Raw genomic sequence first — 23,448 nt, 5'->3', positions numbered from 1 at the left:
CTTTTACAAAAAATATTGTATTTAATTGAACATTTTCCATGAAAAAAGTGAAGAAGCGTGGGAAATATAAAATTCACAAAACAATATTTTTGGGAGAAAACCTGTTTGAACAATTTATCTTAAACAAAATTATTAGCAGAACCTAAAATTTTTTTTTATTCATTACTAAAACTGTATAGTAATTTGAAAATCTGGAATTTAAAGTAATTCTAAACATTTACAACAGTTTTAGATTCAGTGTATTTAAAAATCTACTGCAAGCAATCAATGCGAGATAAGCAATTTAGAGTGGTATAAATAAAGCAAAGCAAAAGCTATTGTGAAAATTTCAAATTTTAATAAAGATTATTGGATTTATTAGAGTTGTTTTTCTTAACAGATTTAAAAATAATCTAATCATTCAAATAACTACATATATATCCTAAAATAAAGCTCTTGTGTTAAGTGGAGTCTATTCTTACAGATTATCTGTTCTTTACATGGCATCATCTAGAGAGTATTATAATTTGTAATATAACATCATGTCTTTTTTTATTATAATGTATTTTTTTACTTTACTTTGCCCATGTATAAAAGACTACACAAATCTACAAAGATAGCTTAATAACAGGTTAAAGAGAAGTCAGTACAATGCAGACAGTTCTGATAAAACGTGCTGTGAGCACAGATGGGATACCATCAGCACGGACTCAGTCTGACGCTTTAGACCGTGCAGCCATTAACTCTCCATTTCTTTGCTCAACTATAACCTTTTTTTATAAATTTGTTTGCAACTCTGCAAGCTAATGCCAAATCACATTATTATTAATAATTAGCACTATATACTTAGTCATAAAATTTTATTTATAAATAACACTTTAAATATTGCACTGAAAGAACTTCAATATTGACCAGTACTACCTATTTACAACTTCACTAACAGAACAATTTTGAAATAAAACTGGATTAATCTGCTTTGCATTATCCCAAGCCTGAACACAAATTTACAGAGTACACAAAACAAGTTTTTGTTAATGTACACCTACTAACTACTCGTGCATACGTTCGGCGAAGATATTTACTACGAAAGCATTGTACTGTCTCGAAGGTAGTAAAGGATACGATCCGTGCCAGGGAAGAGGGTTCGGCCCGTCAGCAGTTCTGCCATTATGCAGCCAACCGACCAGATGTCAACTGGAACACAACCATTAACTGGTTTACAGGTAAAGAGCAACCGCTGACATTACAAAACTGGTTATAAGTCTGTTAGTAAAGAAAATATCCTTCCTCATAGATCTCTGCAGAAAGCGGCTCCTAACCCTAACCTTGCCCATCCAGAATATACTGTCACTCCGGAAGCAGCACTAAGGTCCTTTTAGGACCAAGTGCAGTTTCTCACCTTCTTGTCCTAAGAGAACAACAAAATTTACATTGTCTTAAGACACTTATAGATGAAAATTTCAATAAGCATTGTCATTACAACTGAGATATTTAAGAGATAATCCTTTAGGAAAGTATCTATTCTGGATTTAACACTTGTATAATGTGTGGGGTATAATTTTCAATGGTTTTAAACTATGTAATTTGTTTAAAATGTGTTTTTATGTGGTACTCATTTAGCAGGGGAAATAGCTTTTTTCAATAATAGTCTTTGTACTACTTTTCACATTTTATGTACACCTATTTCAAATCTTTTCCTCTATTTATAATACACTCATATAAAACCTCTTCTTTATTTTATTTCAATATTTAACAAAATTACATATTGTGTTTATTTTAAAGAAATAAAAAAGGTATTTCAAACTGTTATTTTACAAATGTTTTGCTATAGGCTATAGGAAATATTGTACATCTTCAATAATAAATTAAGACCATCTTGATAAGAACTGTATTGTTATTGATAACCCAATGAAAAAACACAGTAAAACTAAAATGTAAGAAAAAAAACCACATAAAATAAGGCTTACAGAAATTATAACAAAATGTGGTATAACACACACATATTGTCATAAAACTTGTTGTTTTTAATGTTGTTTCAGGCATTACAATTTAACAGCATCCTCGTTTTTACACTCTTTCTTAACAGTTCTTTACGTGTGTTTCAAGCATCTTTTGTTCCTTAAAATGTCTACAAATTTTAGGATCCTTTCAAACAAACCTCATAAGTTTAATTTTTTTTCTTGTCTTTCAAAAAGTTCTGTAAATAACATGTCCAGTTTTCACCATCATAAGATAATGGTGATTTGTTTCCAAAATTGAAACAGCTTTAGCTACTGCAAATTCAACACCTCTCTTTGATGCATTCCACCTTCAAAGAGTATTTACACAAAATGACTGCATTTAAGCTTTTGTTTCCATTTAGAGCAATGCGTCTTGCACATATGTGTTGGTACAAAATTTTGAAGACAGGAAAGGTTTACGTACCTATTTAAAACATTCTTAGTTGTAGGTGTCTATAAACTCTGTAACCTTAACCTTCCTTCTGCCCACCATCAGAAGCAAGTTGGGTCAGCTGAAATGCACTCGTCAGTGTCCAACAAATCAAAATGAATCCGTTAATCATCTTCGCTTCTACCATGAAATAACCATCAAGAGTTTTAAACCCAGTAAATATATTTGTACTTGTTCCCAATGATTTAAGGAATACAACATAAGTATTCAAGTTTCCAATAACCCTTATTGCTTGACATATCATATAAAGTAACAGCAGAGTTAGCACCAGCCATGATTTCACAAGAATGCACAAAAGCTACTAATACATCATTAAAAAGATCTAAACAAAATGAATTTTCCTTTTAAGAGAATAAAGTTTACATCACTATAAAGATCAGTATTTCAAAATACAGGTATACAATATTTTTAGCCTAGCACCTGCATGAGAGTTAATATTGACAGTTTATTTTTTTAATTCAAGAAATTAACATATTTTTAAAGTAGAACATATGACATATTGATGTGTCGGGCTGTGCTTATTGTTTGGTGATGTTGATGTGGCTAAAGGCACTGATGAAATTTCTTCTGAGTATTTGCCCCATCAGTGTCTCATCAGCTGTGCTGCTAGTTGATAACATCCACTGAATCAATGTTGTACAACAATGAGTAATACAATAACCACTAAAAGAGATTTGGTGAATTTTTTATTTTACTAAATATACATTTTACTGCATTATGTTTTGCATAATGTTTATTTATTTTTCAACTGAATATGCAATATCTTTATTGATAGTTTATTTTATTGCAAACATTGTATTGTATTATGTGTTTTATTTCAATGTTTAGTAACAACAATAAAAACTTGCTAGCACAGAAAACACGAAAAACAGAACTACAGTATCACTAGAACAGTTCACAATCAGACCTACAAACTACACTAACCATTTCTGTTGTTCCTAGTGTTAACATAAATGGAGGAGTCTAAGTTTGGATTGTTAATAATTTGGGTACACAATATTAAAACGTGTAAGATCTCAATGTACTGTAAACAAGAGTGTGACATGTACTAGAGATTGTTAGATTTAACTGAACTTGGACCTTTGTTAGTCCTTATTATTAGGGTTTACCATTAATTTGGTATTCATCCACCATTAATAATTTGGAGTTCTAAAAGTAATTTTATTTCACTAATGTTCTACTACTTATAATTTTACATTCTCTATGCTTGGTCATCAACTATTAAAATAAAAAAACTATATGGATAAGCGAACTTTGTATCAGTTATCAATTTGAACTTTTAACTAATTTTTTAAAGATTGACCAATAATTAACATCCAAATAATTGACCAATAACTGGTAACAACCAAAAGACGGTGCAAATTATGCCTTGAAAGCAACGTGTGTACGAGTCTATAATACTTCCTCAGACTGCTAACCTGTCTGGTTGTAGTGCATCCAATTGAGCATTATCTCAGGTGCTCGATACCATCTTGTTGCCACGTAGCCTGTCATCTCGTTCTCTGTGGGGCGAGCAAGTCCAAAGTCCAGGATCTTCAACTCACAGTCTTCATTCACAGCAATGTTGGATGGCTTCAAATCCTATACCACCAGTTCACTTATTTTACACAATTCTTTGTCATTCAAAGTCAGGGGATCAGAAGAATATTTCACATTTTAAACAATTTATCTTCAAGTTTGTCAAAAATACCATGTTGTTTGAAATAAATTTCACAGACATGGCTATTTTCAGAACTATAAGTCATATTCTCTGTCTTTTAGTTAGTTTTTTTTTTTACTGCACTTTCTGAATAAATTCGTGTTAATTGAAAAGACTTACAGATAAACAATAGGTATTGTGAACTTAAAATGTTTGAAAAAATCTTAACCACAAATATTTGAGATATAAAAGCACATAATATATTTTTGTAGAGAACATTATTTTATATACAGATACACAAAAGTGTGATGGAAATACATTTAAGAAATGTCTGTTTGTTCACTGCTGAAGAGGTAATGTCCAAACAAAGATGCAGTGAATGTTCAATCATGCAAGAAGAATAGATATAGAATATACAAACTTCAAGTCAAATATTATTTCTTAATTACAATTTGTTTTACTGTTGTTATCAACCTATCTCTTTTGTCAAAATTGCATCAAAGTATGGAACAGATGTAAATTCCAATATATATCCAAAATTCATCTAAAAAAGAGACAGATTTAGTATATCTCAAAAAGATTATATACTAAATTATAGAGGGTTTTATGCCAGTAAATTATATTTTACAAGTTTCAGAGCTTACAATAATTTTATTATTCCACATCACTTATTGTATATAGTAGAGTGTCAATAATCCGAGACACAACCCAAATCCCCAAACCGGATTTTTTAAATGAACCATAAAAATCAATAATGACAAAGGACTAATGAAGTTATATACCACCAAGCATGAATTACATTGTTGTTTACAGAAGTGGAGCGGATAAATAAACTATTAATTACTGTATTAATAAAAGCTTTAAATGTTTAAGTTATAGAAAAATGCAGTAGTCATTTTTTGTGTAAAGTACATCTAAAGCTATAAAAAACTAAATTACTGTACTTAATGTAAAAATGTGATTAATAAATAACTTAATTTTTAGATATTTAAGTTTTTAAAATATGTTATGGATTTTGAACCATTGTATTAGTTAGTTTTTTGCAGTAAAGTTCTTTATTTGGTTAAGATAACAGGCTCAGTTGGTGTGTTTTAGCCTGTTTTTCAAACCACACCATCAAATTCTCTACTGCTACAAAAGCTTCAGAAAGTGTCGGCCCAGCTTCAATTCATTTTCATTATTATCCTCATCCGATGATTCTGTTTCTACATCCCCTTAAAACGAAAAAGGGTGCCTATGTAATGAAGCAAATACTGCACACCTCCGTGCATGCTCTAGGACGGCAAGTTTTTTTCCAGAATTGAATTGACCTTTGAATTATCAAAGGTCCGGATTTTTGACATCTGAATTTTTGACGCTCTAACTGTAAATTGATACCATGGCACTGATAAATACTTATGACTTCCAAAAGTCCTATCCTTAGACTACCCTTGAACACTTCCCTATAACCTATGAAATGTTTTCCACTGACTCAGAAAAATAATTACTTTCCTCAACTGGATGGTCAGATGCCATATCCCATTAAATTAGGTTTGACTTTTGATCCTAATTTAAATTGGTATCAGTAAATTGTAGGGGTTAAAAGTAAACTAAGTAAAAGTGTGTTTGCAATTAAACGTTTATGTGGTGAACTTGAGGAGAAAGCTCTTATACAATCTTATTTTGGACTTTTTCACTGTCACTTAAATTATGGTTTGATTGTTTGGGGCTCTTCTCCTTACGCAAATGAAGTATTCATCATCCAAAAAAAGTTGTCAGAATATTGGCAGGAGTCAATAAATATCATAGTTGCAGAGAACTTTTTAAACGTTTTAAAATTTTGACATTATTTTCTTTATATATACAACAATGCCTACTTTACCTCCGAGCTAATTTAGATAAAGTAAACCTAAGGGAAAATGTTCACAATTATGAAACAAGAAGTCGTAACAATATCAACTTACCTCAAACTAGACTAGCTAAAACCGACAAAAGCCCAATGATGATGGCTATTCGACTATACAATAAGTTACCATTAGATATAAGGATGCTAAGTGATATGGAATTTAAAGATAAACTAAATTATTTTCTATGTAGAAGATCATTCTATTCAGTGGAAGAGTACATCTCAACAGTGTAGACGAAACAAGACTTTTAGAATGCTCATTGTATTACAAAAGTTGTAACATTTTATTGACGTGCCAATGTATTTGTGTGGAATATTTTCTGGCAGAATAAAATTCTTCTTCTTATTCATACCAACTTGTAGTCAAATGACAAAGGTCAAGCAGCAAATAATAAAGAAAGAAGAACGAAACATCAAATGAAGTAACAAAAATCTGGAAGAAACCATTGAGACCACAAAATGATGCTGCTTTGAAAGATAAGACCACAAACCTGTACACACAGCTAGCTAGATTTTGCACATGTTTGAGTCGAAGGCAAATCACTGTCTGCTGAACTAACCTCACTTTTCCCAAAAGTGAATGAATAGGTCAGCCATTTAAAAAATAATTTTCTCATTGTGCTTGATCAGTTGGCATAGTATTTTGTCAAGTCGGAGCACAGAGTTCTTGATGAGTTTGGGCCCTCTAGCAGCTTAAGACAATGGAATGACTATCAGAGATGCAGAGGTTATAAACATTTGATTTATTACATGCGAAAAATACTTAAATGTGTTGTGCACACTTACTAATCAGTCAATAAAGCCCAAAAGTGACTGCAGCACGGTCCAACAGATCAAGAGAAAATGGTTTACTTTTAACAGCTGATAATAAAGAAGAACTGTCAAATAAACTGGCAAAGGAGTTGAAATTCAGACATACTACTTTGTTTAGGTGCACATAATATTTCTAAAATTAATTAACATTTAATTTATAAGAAATTAAAAGTTAATCACTTTCAATCATTAAAACTATTGCTGATATAAATACATTTAAAATGTATATTATTCATTATAAAGTCTGCAGCTGAGAAACTACAGTTCCTCATAAAAACATCAATTATCTATTCTGCAAACATAAATTTAAATTGAACGAAATCATAGTAAAAACAAGTGCATTGCTGATTGGCAATTTCCACAGCTATTTCAATTGGTTACTTTGGCAGAGCAAACATTAAAAACTCAACATTTCCAAAATTAATGTACCTTTTTATTGTAAAATTGAGAGCTAGACAAACAATGTTCAGATAGTTTTAAACTGAAAAACAATTAATAATGCAACTTTTGAGCATTGTTAAGACAGTCAGAAATCTAATTACTTCAACTTTTATGGTTAGGATTAAATAGAGACAAAAATCAATTTTTGACTCATTATTTTTGAACAACACAAAACTAGCAGTTTTAACTTTTCAGAATAGTACTCACACGATGTATGATGCCGGCAGAGTGAATGTATTTAAGACCTCTGAGTATTTGGTACACCAGAAACTGAACATGGTCGTCTGAGAGTTTCTGGGTTCGCACAATATTGTTCAGATCTGCCCCCATAAGGTGCGTGACCAGGTACCTGCAACACATTACTCATTAATGAGGAATGTTAGTTTAGTTTGTAATGCAGTGCAATTGTAATATCTAAATCATAATTTAGCCACTGATTGAATTTTTGGGACTAACCAACCAAAATGACAACTGTAGTTGGTAGTTATTTTTTTTATCTTATATTAGTATGGAAAGGAGTCTAGAGATTGAGATTTTTCTCCAATGACACAATTCACCTCATAAATAAATGCTTTGAAGACTTTATGGTGTAAAAGATAATTAAGAACACATCTGTTAGAAACCGGACCTGGTCAAGCAAAGATGAAACAGGGCTCAGTAAATCATCCAATAATTATCACTGACATCACAGATATTTAAAGGTTAAGAAGACGACAAGAAGAGAAATCTAGTACATAATAACGGTATAAAGAGAACAAAAATAGCTTCTAGGCGATTTTTCAATAAATATTCATAAGACGTAATAAAACTTAAGAAAAGAGTAGAGAACTCTTCAATATTCCCTGCAAGATTAAAATTAGAGTTAATCTTACTTTTTTAGCCCATCTTGGACAAAATAAAAAGAAAATTAGTTTTAAGCTTGAGATGGATATGCCAATAGTTTACTTTGATAATGAAATATTTTAAGTTGAATGCAACGTTGCACACACAATTACAAACATATGAATACTTACATTACACCTGACGATGGCATCTAAGATGTCGAAAGGCCTTGTGTGAAAATTAAAATTATTGGACAATTGAGAGTTTTAGAAATTGCAAATAAATTACCATATTATTAAAATATATTTGAAACTTTTTAATTACCTACTTTAAATGCAAATTTTATTCATCCTTTCATTCTGAAAAAAATATAACATCATTTATATTGCTCCTCATTTGGATTTTGGGTGAATTATTTCAAATTCATTGTGCAAAGCTCCAAAGTGGCCTGCAGGATAAACTAAACGACCACTCCTAGAGAATACATGGAAATGTATAGCAAAGTCTCAGTATAATAATCCAAGGAATGAATTTTTAAATATTTTATTTCTTGCAACATAAAAAGCAAAAAGTAGTAGCTTTATAATAAAATGTGTTTGATAGAAGGAAAATAGGTATAAAAGAGCAAAACGTTTGCATAGAAGTGAGCTGAGTCAAACAGATTTGTAAAGAAAAGATTTTTAAGATTCAATTAAAGAGAAAAGTAAGACTTTTGTCAGAGGAATCAGAGTATTTTCCAATTAAAGACACAGGTGAAATGAAGGTCTAATGCATATAGACCAGCACAAGCCAACACAATTAGACCACTGACCTAAATATATATATTTAGATAATGTTTTTCTTCAGTATTCATTTTGTAAACAAGATAGGCAGGTATCCCCATGTGTGCTACAAGAGGACCAATCTCCCACCATAACTGATACATAAACTTTTAGTACAGTTATAAAACTTTCTTTTGGAAGGATTTCTTAGCATTTGTTGTAGTTTTAGCTAATCCTGGATAATTTCCTAGTGAAATTGACAGACACTCAAATGAGTTTTGTCAGATAAGAAGTAGATAAGATAAGACTACATAATTCTCTGATGAAATGTAATTGTTTACAAACACAAACTTGATTGTTTAACTAAGACTCACACAACACAACAGTTAGTCTGTTCTTACAGAGCAAGAGTGTGCTTAGACTTCATAAATGAAACAATATTACAAGTTTATCTTCACAGTTTACAATGAATTTTTTTCTAACACAAAACCCAAAATTACATTATTAAAAAAGGTTAACCAAAATGGAATTATTTCCTAATTTTTAGAATAAAAACCATGTTCTACAGTTTTTGTTTTTTTACAATTTTGTTATTTATAATATAGAGTTACTAATAGAAAGTTACTCCTTACAAGACCATTTTAGTATTGATTTTATTGAAATTTTTAATAGCTTAGACTCGATAATAATTAAAAGACTGGGAATATTTTCCATTACTCTACAGAAGAGCTGCTTTGGCACCTTGAAGTTCTCTAGGCAGAATGCTACATTTTTTGCTTGATATTTTATTCTTGTATCTGAAGGGCTAAGATAAAATGAAATGATGATGTCTAACCTCATTCCAGATGTCCATCAACTTATAAAACTGACAAAAATTTCAATCTAATTTGTGCAATAGTGTGCTTAAGGTCTTTATTAGTATTTTCTTCCATGCTTGAAAAATAAGATGCAACATTATACTGAGAGTAAGATTACATTCAAGATTTATAATCTTTAAAAAGGCCTGAACTTCTCAACCTTTCTAATGACTAATAACTCTTTACTTTATTCTCCCCTGCTTCTTGAAATTACATCTGAATGCAAAGGGGTTTTCAAAGAGTAAATGCTCCAAAACTACTTACACTTGATTGAAGTCATTGAGACTCGTAGAGGGGTGAAATACATCGAGCAAACCAATTACCTAGAAAAAATGCACAAAAATCAAAATAATACTGTTATTTTAAGAAAATGCCAAATTTTTGTAATTAAATACTTATACAGATGCTTAAAAAAGCAACAGGTAGTCTGGAAACAATCTGGATATTCAAGAACAATGTTAAGAACTAAACTTTCAATCTATATACTTGTATGTAACCATTACATAATAATTTAAAAAATTTAATATGTGGAAATCTGACTAATACAGTTTACATAAATTATAACAGTGTTTTAAGTTATAAACAAAAATGAATACTAACTTAGCAGTATATTATATAATTGTAAAAGTCTTAAATCATCGATTGTTGTATCTGATAAAATTTAAAATCACCCCAGGACGAACGTGGGTACTCTTACAGAGTATACACACACAAATAATTTGTATACACAGAAGATATGCCAAAGGATGGAGTATGATTCACTTACTTTCTTGACTACAGTCAAGTGGGTTTGCCTTGAACCAAAGCAGCCTCAATGTCAGCCATTATGTTCACTAGGAACTTCTAACGTGTCAAAATAATTCAGTTGTGACGAGGCTTGGGATTAACAGTTAATTTATTTATATATTTTATATGTATTTACTCACTTACATACACTTGTTGTTTTACTTTATCAATTAATTGTAATATTTTAAACTCTTCTTATAACATGAGAAATAAAGAATTGATCAATTTTCTAACCTGCACATTGTAAATCAAAGTTTTTGTGTGTGTATATATATATATATATATATATATATATATATATATATATATATATATATATATATATATATATATTATTAGATCAAATATATTAAGTGTGGATGAGATGTTGAATGTCTTACTATAGGCCTAATTTGTGAAAATTAGCATAGATTTTCTGGTTTCTATGTATTATTTAAGTGAGGTAAATGGTGACAGAAGTATACTGATAAGTATAACTGATCAAATAACTGTTTGCATTCATAATGTGATTAAGCAATGTAATTAGGTTATTTATTTTCAATAAAAACAGCCTTACTCTCTTATCCCATAGATTGTAAATATATACCATAAAACAGTTTAGCCTCAAAAACTTAGGAATTATTGCACATTGAAATAAATTTCAATATGGAACATAACACTGAAACAATTGGGAGTGCCGATGGCCGAGAGGTCTAAGTCGTTAGATTTGGGTCTGAGTTAGAGATAGCGCAGGTTCAAATCCTGCCTGTGACTGTTGCACTTTTTATCAGTACAAACAGCTTCGTACTGTATTGACTCTTCCCTTTATTCTGTTTGATAAGATCCTCGCACATGCCAGTGGCCCATTAGGATGGACAGAATAAGGCTTTAAAGGGGATCGGCCTCTCCTTGTTACGTTTTAGACATCAAATAGAATCAACAATTAATCTAAACCTTCCCTATTAACCTGATATCGTTACTTTACAACAAGTAATACTATTGTTTTAATTTTTAGTGTCTGCATTAAATAAAATTAACAGTATATACCAAAATTTAAAATATCTAAACTTGCTTTTCATTCCACCTGTAGAGAGTTGTTAGATCGCAGTTTTGTGCCCTCGTACATCCTTATAAACAATTATTCCGTTTTGATTTGTTATGTTTGCACACTGGAACCACAACTAATAGCTTATTTTGTTATTGATTAAATTTTACCATATGCTCAATTTTCGTTACTTCAATGTTCTGCTTCCATTATATGTATCGTGTTCTCGATGTTTAGTGTTTAACTGTTTATGTCAGTTGTTGAATGAGTTAGTTTAGTTCTTCTGCTAACTCATCGAACAAGACAAATTGCGTATTTCAGAAGTAGACAGATACTTGGACAGTGATATTGAGATATCAAAAATACTCAAAGACTGACACAAAAGTGAATTATAAAAAGTAAATGAATGATCAGCATGTAATGTAAATAGTTCATTTTAGTTATCATTTTATTAATAATAACAATTGAATGTAACAAACAGTTTTACCTCATCTCCCAGTCAACTAATTCAGGAGCTTGTCATAAAATCATAAATAAGTGAAAAAATGTTGGTGAAATTTGATTGTTTTGTTATTATGCTTTATAATTAAGTAATCCATTAACAACTGGTTTTCCATGTAAAAAACACTGTGCTGTTTTAAATAAAAACATTATTGAAACAGATAAAAAAGTAATAAATTATTGACAGTTGCTTTTTATTTATTTTTTTTGTTTACTAAAAAATCTGTATATAAATACTAAAAGAATTTTTTTTAATTATGTGGAGATAGCAACAAACACTATTAAAGCAACCACATAGACTAAAATATCCTGAAAATTTGACTAATTTATCTGTATCCAAACTCATATTAATATTTTAGTACACGCATTCATTTTTGCGCAAATCAATTAAACACTCAGTCCTAGACGGACTAGGTTAATTGCTTCATCAATGGGTTAATGAGGCAGTATATTGTTTTAAGTTTTATTTCTTTAAAATGAAAATCTAAACTTATGTATGAAAAAAGTACAAAGAGACTACTAAAGAGCTAAGGAACAAAAAAGAAATAAAAAATATATCTGAATATTCTTTTTATTATATCTCTTAGCAAGTTTTGTCAAAATCTTCCTGTCTGTTTACTCAACCCATATGAAACACAGAAGTACGTTCCTCTCAGGTAATCTCAAAATTTAACCTAATAGGTACTACTGAAATCCCAAAGTTTATTTTTGCACTATCATGTTACTTTTTCTAGTATAACTAATTTGTAGTATGAAAATGTATAACAATATTGAATTTAGTTTCAAAGCAAATAGAATTAAGCCAAAATATGTAACATAATAATATAATTTCAAATAATACACTTTTAAGTCTAGATTCCTCCTAATAAAGAGACCGTAATTAATTATTCTATTTCAAAAATTATAATTTTAAAAATTGTAAATATATTATAAGCATAAACCTTTATACTATATATCTTTATATATATATATATATATATATATATATATATATATATATAAAATGGTATCTGTCAATGTGGGTTTGTGTGTTACTCAATCACGTAAAAACGAAATGGTCCGAATTTACTGAAATTTTACATGCACATAACTTAAGATTCCTGGTTAACTCATAGCTCTATTTCTATTTTGAAAATCTCTCCGGGCTACGTCCCACTGGTCTTCAAAACTCCCTTAACACTCTATTATCAATCATATTATTGGGCTTGGTTTAATCATCAGACAGTAAATGTGTGTTTAATGACTTGTCAAACTCAAGAATATGTATAATAATTTATACACATATAAACAGGTCATAGTAAATATTTGTTGTTATTCATTTATAACATCATAAGTGTGTTAACCGAAAAGCTAAGCTCTTAGACTTCAGACTCTCTTTAGACTAAGAATCTCTCCACATTGGGCTAAACTAGTTTAATTTGATTTAATAGAATAATATAAAACATTGGAAAGAAATGTGAGAGGTACTTATAAAAAAGAGTTTCATTCTCCATCTTCAGGGCTCATGTTTAAACTTAAGAGATCTTAGGGATCAAGAGTTTGGAATATCTTTCAGTGACTATCACTTATCTTAGGGTAGTTTGAAACACCATTTAAAAAGAATATGCTAACAGTGTCCGTTTTTTCAAAATGAAATTGCATGTGAAGGTGCAGGTAACTGTTAGTTATTTATAAAATGCACGCAGATAATCCTAAATGTAAATTTATATGTAAATATGCTCCTGATCTCACGTGTTAGTGTAAAACTGAAAACTTGTTCAATCATGTAATGATAGGTATTACCGCAACACTGATTTACGACTACAAGTGGTGCTAAATCTCCTCATTGTCTGCAACAGCCTTGAAGTTGATGTGAGTTAATTTCTAGTTCATTACAGAGAAATACTGCTGTTTATCATTACCAACATATTGCATTTAACATGAATACTTTAAGACAGACTTGTTTTTTAGTGATGTAAGAAAAGGCTATATTTTAATGGGTGGTCAAGGCTTTAAAGGCCAAGGCTTTTAAACTTAGAACAGGTTTCATTAAAAAAAATCACAATATTTTTATTTTCTATCAGGAAGGCTTGTTTAATTAAACAAACCAACATACTGCTTTCAACCTGACCCTCTCAGATTTGTACTACATTTAGTATGGTAGTAGCCAGATCAGAAAGTAACACAGAACAGTTTTTAAACTAATTTTATTTCAATCGGTTTTTGAAATATACATTTTTAATAACTGCCAAAATTCATCTTTCTGTCATTCACATCCACAAGTTTGACGGACGTCTATTACGGCCGATGGCTGCAAAAATCAATTTGGCAGAAAGGTTATAGAATGGACATTTTTCACTATGGCAGTATATTATGGCCTTGTATATGAACACAACCAAAACGAAATGTCCCTTGAATTCTTGCAACATTTTAGACTACTAGTGGCAGAACTCGTATCACAAGACGTGTGACAACTAGTTTACAAGCAAAATTTAGCCTAGTCACACAACTGTATAAGAGCATTAGATCACTAACAATCCTTGACCTTTTATTTAAAAGATAAGAGAATAGTGAAAAGGTTTTGGAAACATCCAATGTTCATGCCTAGAGTTAGCAAATAACTTGATAGCACAATATTTTATGACCTTTGTGCTGATAGTCAATTTTTTAATTACTTCAGGATGTCGAAATGTTCATTTGCATTACTTTTGTAGATAAAGAAAAGGAAGGAGTGATGCCACACCATGTTTCACGTAACAGGCTTCGGTGTGGTTTCATGCAAAATTTCAAATCATTAGCTCATTTCCATTTTTTATATGTCTTGTGCACATACAGACAAGCAGACAATCATACAAATAAGAAATTATACATCCCCCCGCAGACAACAGAATTGTGCCAGACTACTAAGTAATAGGATTCAATTACGCTCAGCAAAATCCCATATGTGAAGATGTGCCATCACAGAACTCATTCTTCTTTATTTAGAAATAAAGTAAAATGCAAAATTTTACATCTGAATAGTTAGGCTAAAACGTGTCATGTCACATGTTAAAATGTGATACGATTGCACATTTTTTATTAACATGAGACCATATAAAACATAAGACCAATATAAAAATTTTCCATACCTCTCAGTCAAATCCCTGTCCCATCACCAAACTCTATGTTGTTTAAATAAAAATGAAGCTTCATACAAAATATCAAGTCTATAGATTAGTTCATTCTTAAAAATATTGTGTAAACAGACAAACAGAAATGACATTTCTCAGCCCCTCAGATGATTTGTTTCGCTAACGTTCAGCCATTATTAATTATATTACATAGCTTGGTATAAATTATATTATTATATCTTGAATAAAAGTACATAGAAAAACAGCTAATTGTACTGAAAAATACTTTGATTGCTGCTGTGCATTCGTACACCAAATAGTTGACAGGGTTGTTGTAGGATCTGAACACTGCCGTTAACTGGTTGTAAAACTATATTTTTGGTAAGCAACAAATCTTCCACGGCTAATAGTTCCAATTTTACTCAATACACAACACACCTTTATCAACTGGTTAAACAACTCGTTATACCAATAATCTATGCTCAATAAACAATTCTCTACTAGACTCTGTAGCTTTCAATGTCAAAATAGTTCTGACAGCTCCATTTTGAAGTTTAAAAACCTTTACTAGCTTATATTTAGAACAGCAACCTTAAAATATTATACAATACTCCAAATGAGTATGGATCAAGCCAAAATAGGCTGTTTTTTTACCTCTAGGGATTAGAACTGTGGTACGTTTCACAAGGCATAAATACCTGAGTTAAGTCTAGACCAAACACTGTCAATGTGATTGTTCCAAGTCAACCACCCATTGAGGTGTATTCCAAGGAACTTTAGTACATTTTTTATCCTCTCCAGTCCCTGATAACATATTCCACAAGGTTTGTGACTTTACCGACTGTTGATTTGTTTTTTCTAAATCAATATTGTTCTGCATCTAAAATTTTAAAATGTATAAAAAAATTTACCAGTCGTGCTAAAAAGGTCTTTTCAAAAAGTTTCCTGAAGACAGGCAAATCTGAAATAAGACGATAATTTCTGATCATGCAAGTATCGTCTTTTTTGAAAATTTTAGTGATTTTTGCTGTTTTTAACATGTCTGGAAAGGTTCCAGTTTCAAAAGAAAATTAATCAATTTACTTATTAATAAAACCTGTTAATCAAAACTTACAATATAAGGCCTTTACATGACTATTAGACGTACATTATTTTGTGTTAATATTATGCATTTCATATGGATTAACATTACAAAAGGAATAACATTTGGAATATAACTTTTTTTTAATTATTTGAATTGAAACAACTATATAGTCCAAACAATACTACATAGACCTACATACATTTTCATGATTCATGTGCTTCAACATCCTCAGTTCCCGATACGTCCGCTTGGCGTGAACAGCAGATTGGAATGGCCGAGCCAACTTCTTTATCGCTACTTTCACCCCGAACTTGCTATCCACCGCAGAACTGAAAACAAAAAACACAATTATAATAACTTGTTTTAAAATTTGTATACAACAAGAAACACTATTTTCAATAATTCAAAATTTTCAATATTTTCAACAAGATTATTTTTCAAAGGGCATTATTCAAATCAATAGATGTTTATTAGCGATAAAACTGACAGTAACATATTTCTTACTATATAAACAGGAACTGTTATATGGAGATTGTGTTGTAGTAGAGATTTAAGAACATAATAGTAAAAAGAAATCATAAAAAGAGTTAAGAATAGCAGGAGGTGGATGTTAGGAATTAACTCGCATAGACTGGTCAAACTGTGAAACATGTGGTGGAACTTTACTGACTGAAAAAGGATGCAACCACTTAAATAATGAATTACATTAAACAAGGAACATTAATGATTAAGAGATTTATGAAAATCTTACTTCCAACTGATTCAATCATTTTAAAGTGAACCAGACACAAAAAGATGTTTGTAACCTAGAAAGCATCTGTTCATTTAATATTTATCTGTATTAATAATTTTATTTTTAATTGTAATTAAATAGCTTTATTCTTTTATATTGTTATTAATTATTGTTGATGGAAGCATATGTAATTAATCCATGTAATATTCATTATTCAAATATCAAACTGAGACAGAAAACAGTTTATAACAGTTCAGTCTTGTTTGATATTTAATTGTTCATATGGAATTGTAGCGTGTGTAAAACTGTAACTTTTAAGACAAAAATGTTTAACTTAAAATCCTTTTACTGCCACTAACGTATGCAGCTTACATTACAGCTTAGTAACTTGTGTCACAACTGAAAACACAACAGAATAATAATTCACAAATATGCTGACATCAGTTAAAACGAACAAAAATCTGCTTATACAATATTAATAACAAGAGCTGTAATCTTTTGTTCTATAAATATGTATTGTTTAAAAAACGTATAACTGATTTTGAATTTTATTACAATAAAAAACAAAGTTTAAAAATATTTTTATTTTAAAATTTTAAAAAGTGTTTTATCATGTAATTTTTATGATTCAACTATATATATTTTTGTCAACATAATTATCTTACGAGAATACAGTGACAATTTTAAGACTAAATATCAGTAGTAAATAAAGAATGAGTAAAAAAGAAAAAATGTTCATTTCTGACTAAATGTTTAAACAGTAAATAGTAGCTCTTACTGAAAATTTCTCCCTAACTTTACCATTCATGATCCCACAGAGCCCAAAACCACTCCTTTTCAAAGTTTATATAAATATTTACCTATATTTTATTCAGCAATCACAATAATTGTGTATTGTATATAAATTGTATTATATTTTTATGGTCTCATACGCAGCATTTAACTATAACAAATAATGTATGTAAAAAAACAGTTTAAATGATTGTTTAATTTAAAAAATAAAAGTAATAAGATTTATTTATACAAATTGTTTTTGTTAACTTAAAAATTAAATTAATCACAACATAAATATTCTATTTGATAAAGTATTCACAGTAAAACAGCAAAAAAAAACTTTTATATTAAGTATTTGAAAAAGTGATTAAATAAGTATTTTCTAATAATTAATTTTCTGTACTAAACAATATATTATTGTTAGTATCAGGCCATATTTAGGCACGTGCTATTCTGTGCTCATGCACAGAGCGACAGACTTTTAAAATTTACTTGTTTTATTTATAATAAAATATTTTCAAAGGTTAATAATAATTAGAATACGTCATTTTACATTACTCATGAATCATGCTACTATAAGGTAACCAATGCGGATGGCACACTGTAACATACATAGATATGCATAGATTTGTGTACATCAACATATAATGTTGATATACACAAACCAACAGAGAATTCATGAGGGAATTCACTACTGACCCACCTACTGCCCTACTACTCTCAGATCAAAAAGTATAGATAACTGAGAACATAACCACAACCTAATTAGTAGTAGAGTTACAATAAAAATAGCTTGTTTCAAAAGTAACTCGTAAACTAGTAATCCGATTAAAACCAATTCTTTTTTTATAAAAGATACTTATAAATGTTATTTAATTTAAAGTTTTAGTATTATATGAATGTAATTTTTGATCAAATTACCACCTTAAATTATAATTGTAACTTGATGGTTAAAAAATTCAGCATTTGGTTCGTCATAAAAACATTATTTTTTATTAAAAATCTGTACATAGAAGGTGATATATCACTTCCGTGGTAAGTCAACATGCAAAAGTTTCATTTAAAGGTGTATTTCTCTTTATGAAATAATATTATTTGGTACTGGAAAATAAGTAAATTACATTACTTACTTATTTCTTGCAAAATATAAATACATTTAAAAAATCAAAATTAATTGATTTTCACCTTAAAATTTCAATTATATCCATAACAAAGAATTGCATCACTTATGTGGACAAGTGACAAAAGATTAAAAAAATTCCCACCAGAGAGCTCTGCTCTAATTTATTCATTAATTTCCATTAATTGCAGTTGGCATCATCAATAAAAGAGTTGTTTGTACTATCCAGTGTGCTCAATAAGAAAGTCAATTTGTGTTTTCATACCAGAAAAGTTACTTTGTTGAAAGCTACTGCCATCTCATTTCTGTTGACACAATTTTAAAAGTAAGCAATCATTTATTATATTTATTATGTTATATTGATCAACTGTTTGTCTCAATACACACTTAATTTGACGTTTGTCAGCTTCATCAGATTTTCCTATTGGTTTATGGTAAGAGATTCATCACTTCTGTGAACATCACTCTATGGTTCACGGAACTGATGTCAGTCCACAGAAGTGTTTATTTTATAATGAAGTAATCATCTTTAGTTTGTTATAACTAACCCATATAGTTAAGCTATAAACCAATATATAAATTGGAGATTAAAATTCAATATATATGTCTACTATAACATATATATATATATATATATACTAGCTGTTCCCCGCGGCTTCGCACGCTTTTTGTAAGCTTTGCTCGTGTATGAGCACTTCTGGTTCAAGTGAATTATATTGTCAATGCCGATGTAGAGTTTACCTTGTTGACACTATTAAGAAAATCTGCCAAAAGTGTATATTTGTAGCCATTGTACACGTACACGTACTTAATAATAAAGTGGTCTAACATTCAAGCTATAAGACCAAACAGAAATTCATTTGAAAGACAAATATCCATAAAAACTTAGCGCCTCCACATAATGTGTGGTTATTATACACAACTATCTCGTAATTGTAGTTTACAATGTGCAGGCGCTTTGATAACTTATATATTTTGCAGCGCCTCCTGGTGGTGAGTTACATCAATGGGCATAGCATATAAACCTTCTACGTGTAAAAATACATATACATACAAATTTTCATAATGATCGGTCAAATAGTTTCTGAGTCTATAAAGGACAAACACACAAACATTCATTTTTATATATATACTAGCGGGCCCGGCGCGCTTTGCTGCGCATTTCAATAATTTTTTGCAAAAGTTGCCCGTGGCGGCTTCGCACGCAATTTCCCGTTGAAAACAGTACACTATATTCACTTATTCTTTTTCTATCACATTCTAAACATTGCTGAGATAATTGATAGTCGTTCCATCGTGAGCCTCTTGGGCGTATTATGAAGGTATGTACCATATTCCTGCCTCTATCTAGCTGTTACCCACGGCTTCGCACGCAAATCTTAAGAACCGAAGTCCTTATATTACTTAATAAAATTTTTTTTTTTACTATAATAAATTTTAGATTAAATTAGTTATATCTCCGATGCCACGATTGAGCTTGCTTTGTTGTCTCGATCGAGAGAATATGTACACACGGAGTTTTGAGAACCATACTTCTGTCAAAAAAAAAAAACAACTAAGGTTGATTTTATAACATTCTTTATATTTGTAGCCAACGTAAGATAGTAATTATGATATCTGCATTACTCTTCTGATCAAGCATGAGCATGGTTTATATTAAATAAATATTGCAGTTAAAGGTGAATTTTTACGTCAAATTTGAATTGTATTATCTGGATAGTAAAGTCTATGTTTAACAGTGATTGCAAAAACAGTTTAAACAAAATTTGTCGTTTCTCTTAAGCTTACTCTATGCTTTAAAAACTATAAGTGTAATATATGTTTACAAAGAACAGCTGATTAAAAATTTGAAAAGACGTTAACATATGTTTGCTGCAATGCATTTCTTATGGGTATTTCTGTAACCAAAGGGGCGGAATCCTGAATCGGGAAAGGGATGGGCATAGCTTATAAACCTTCTCCGTGGAAAAATACATATACGTACAAATTTTCATCATGATCGGTCCAATAGTTTCACGATTCCATAAAGGACAAACATACAAACATTCATTTTTATATATATAGAATATAGATATATTAAGAAAATAAGTAACATAGTACTAATTCATAATTTTTATTGTTAACCTGTTTCTGCAATTATGTCATGGTCACAGTAACATTATACTCTTACAACAAATTATATATACATTTTTAAAATTTTAGATTTTGAAATATTTTGGAATGTAAATTTTGTTATAATTTGTTTTTGGCCTCCAACATTCTGAACCCCACATCCAAAAATTGTGATGATTATACAACACCTCTTGTGTAAAATGTAGATCTTGTCATCATTTGTTTTTGGACGGACGGTTGAATGTTCTTTCAACACACTTCCTGTCTCATGAAACTGGTTATAATGGCGACAAATTGATTTATTATCATCTGGAAAATTTTGACTTCGATACATAACTTGAAACCGGCACTGCACACTAACAATTGATTTCAATTCTGTGTATCATAGAACACACTATGCCTTTTGTTGCCGTGTAAACATTGTAACTGGCACCATACAGCCGTTCTGTGTATGCCAAGGTTTTCTCCCATGCTACACAAAAAACCAAACTTGGTAATTTCTACCTCAATTTGACATATAAATCGTTTTATTTTTTTTTTAATGAATGTAGGAGAATGCATTTACGTATAAAGTGTGGAATTCACCCTGTTCAAAACAGGGAATAGCCACTAAACTCCCTAAAGGCCGCAAGGATCCAGACTGGGTATCTTTATCAGGATTACTTCATGCCTAGGTAATCCTGGGTTGCCATGGGGCAGCTGTTGAATAGGGCATGCCCGTCACTAACACCCGGAGAACACTCATTCTGGAAATGACCTCAAGACTCGACTTGGAAGTAGCAAATAGAGGTTCAAAGCAGACATACCGAATACCCAGTTTTAGCGTGTCCATACTAGATATTATGCTTGTATTGGGTAATATGGCCCCTAGGCTGTCAGATTGAGGAGTGATACATGTGTACACTGTCAGTGACCACGAATTCATCTCTTCCGTTTGACAAACAGAGAGCAAGTGCGGTGAATGAGTACCCGAAACCTGGAACGGTAACAGCAAACGTTAAAGCTCTCTTCCTGAACTATCCATTGCGGAGGGAAGGAAAAGTAGCGAGGTCGGTTCCAGATGTCCCGCATTTTGGAACAATAAAGCTCCAGGGCCTGATGGCATTCCAGCTGAGGTTTTAAAGGTTGTGGCGGGAAGTTATCGGCTCCTCTTGCTTTTCATGTTCAATGCGTGCTTAGTGGGAGGGGTGTTTCCGTCACGCTAGAAGACACCTCAGTTCGCGTTGATCAGCAGGGGCAAGGGCAAACTGGGCTCCCCGTCTTTGTAGAAGCCCTTGTAAACTAGCCACAGCGGGGAAGCTGTACGAGAGAATGCTGAAGCCGAGGTTGCTGAGTGCCATCGAAGCTGCAGGGGACTTTTCCCCACCGACACCCCAGCTTTCGAAGGGGACACTTTACCTTGACTGCCATTATGGAAGTGATCAACGCTGTTGAATGCACCGAAGAAGCTTGCCATAAGGCTCATCCAATAGTGATGTTGGTCATCCTAGATGTGAAGAATGTATTCCAATCTGCTTGTTGGGTTGACATGGTCGAGGTGTTGTAGTGAACTTCAGAGCGCCCGACTTCCTCTTGGGCGTTGTGCACGACTTCCTGAAGGACCGTTGATTATCATACGAGATCGAAGAAAGCAGTAGGTTGAAGGTGGTCACCGGCAGAGCAGCGCAGGGGTCAATTCACGGCCTTAACCTCTGGAATGTCTTTTACAATGGTCTGCCACACCTCGAGATGCTGCACAATATGTTCCTGGTGGCCTACGCGGATGACGGAACTGCAGTCATTACTGCTAGTACCCCATAGTTGGCCCTTAATTAGGTGATGATTTGGGTCACCTCTTGGATGAGAAGCCAGCTGGCAGTTACCAAGACCGAGATTGGCATGCTCACCCGACGGAGAATATCCACTGTGAGATAATTTGGTTATCTTGAACAGTTTTTAAATAACAGACGTTAAAAATCAAGGTATTCTTTACTGGAGACCCTGTACTTGTTTAGATATAGTGACACATAGCCTATATATATATATATATAGGCTATAGGTTATTTGGGTACTTTGGGATTATACCGACCACACCCAGACATGAATCGTTATTTCACATTTCGTTTCTACTGATTACTAGATTAGCGTAGAACAATATTTCGTCAATATAAAACAGGAATTGTCTTATCGCAAACCCCTCCCCATCCTCAGACAGAGGTCAAAGTCGAGCGTCTAGTAGATAACGTGATTGCAGAGTCTCGCCGCCCGTTCAGCTGGTGCATCGCTTTGTTGTACTTCCGTGTTTTACCTCTACATTTCTCCAAAACACAAAAATTCAACAAAAACAAACATTTACCAAACTAAACTCTTTATTAAAAAAACACTAAAAACTTGTTTTTATTCTTGATCACATTCCGCCACCCAAAATGCGAGTGCCTCCGGCCATCAGCGCGGGCTTTGGCAGCACCTTCGGTGCTGCCCCGCGCTGATGTCGACGAAAGAAAAACATCCCTCGAGATAGTACCTATCAGTAAAATATCAAATTCTAGAGGGGCTAATCAGAAATATAAATTGAATTGTAATGGAAAGGCAATTATG

General features: G+C 31.4%; 1 protein-coding gene across 2 annotated transcripts in view; it reads right to left on the bottom strand.

The window, feature by feature from the left end:
- The window catches only part of LOC124355205 (mitogen-activated protein kinase p38b), a 42,744-nt gene that overhangs the window by 17,400 nt on the left and 1,896 nt on the right, over positions 1-23,448 (bottom strand). For both annotated transcript variants that reach the window (XM_046806217.1, XM_046806218.1), the window contains exons 2-6: positions 16,332-16,461; positions 9,913-9,971; positions 7,416-7,557; positions 3,849-4,011; positions 1,102-1,173 (exon numbers count right to left, since the gene is read on the bottom strand). In XM_046806217.1, coding sequence (XP_046662173.1) covers positions 1,102-1,173; positions 3,849-4,011; positions 7,416-7,557; positions 9,913-9,971; positions 16,332-16,461 — 566 coding nt within the window. The remainder of the gene's footprint in view (positions 1-1,101; positions 1,174-3,848; positions 4,012-7,415; positions 7,558-9,912; positions 9,972-16,331; positions 16,462-23,448) is intronic.

Source organism: Homalodisca vitripennis, chromosome 2 (genome assembly GCF_021130785.1).
Source record: "Homalodisca vitripennis isolate AUS2020 chromosome 2, UT_GWSS_2.1, whole genome shotgun sequence".
Taxonomy (NCBI): Eukaryota; Metazoa; Arthropoda; class Insecta; order Hemiptera; family Cicadellidae; genus Homalodisca; species Homalodisca vitripennis.
The sequence above is the reverse complement of the archived record's forward strand: the minus strand, read 5'-3'. Positions and strand labels throughout refer to the sequence as shown.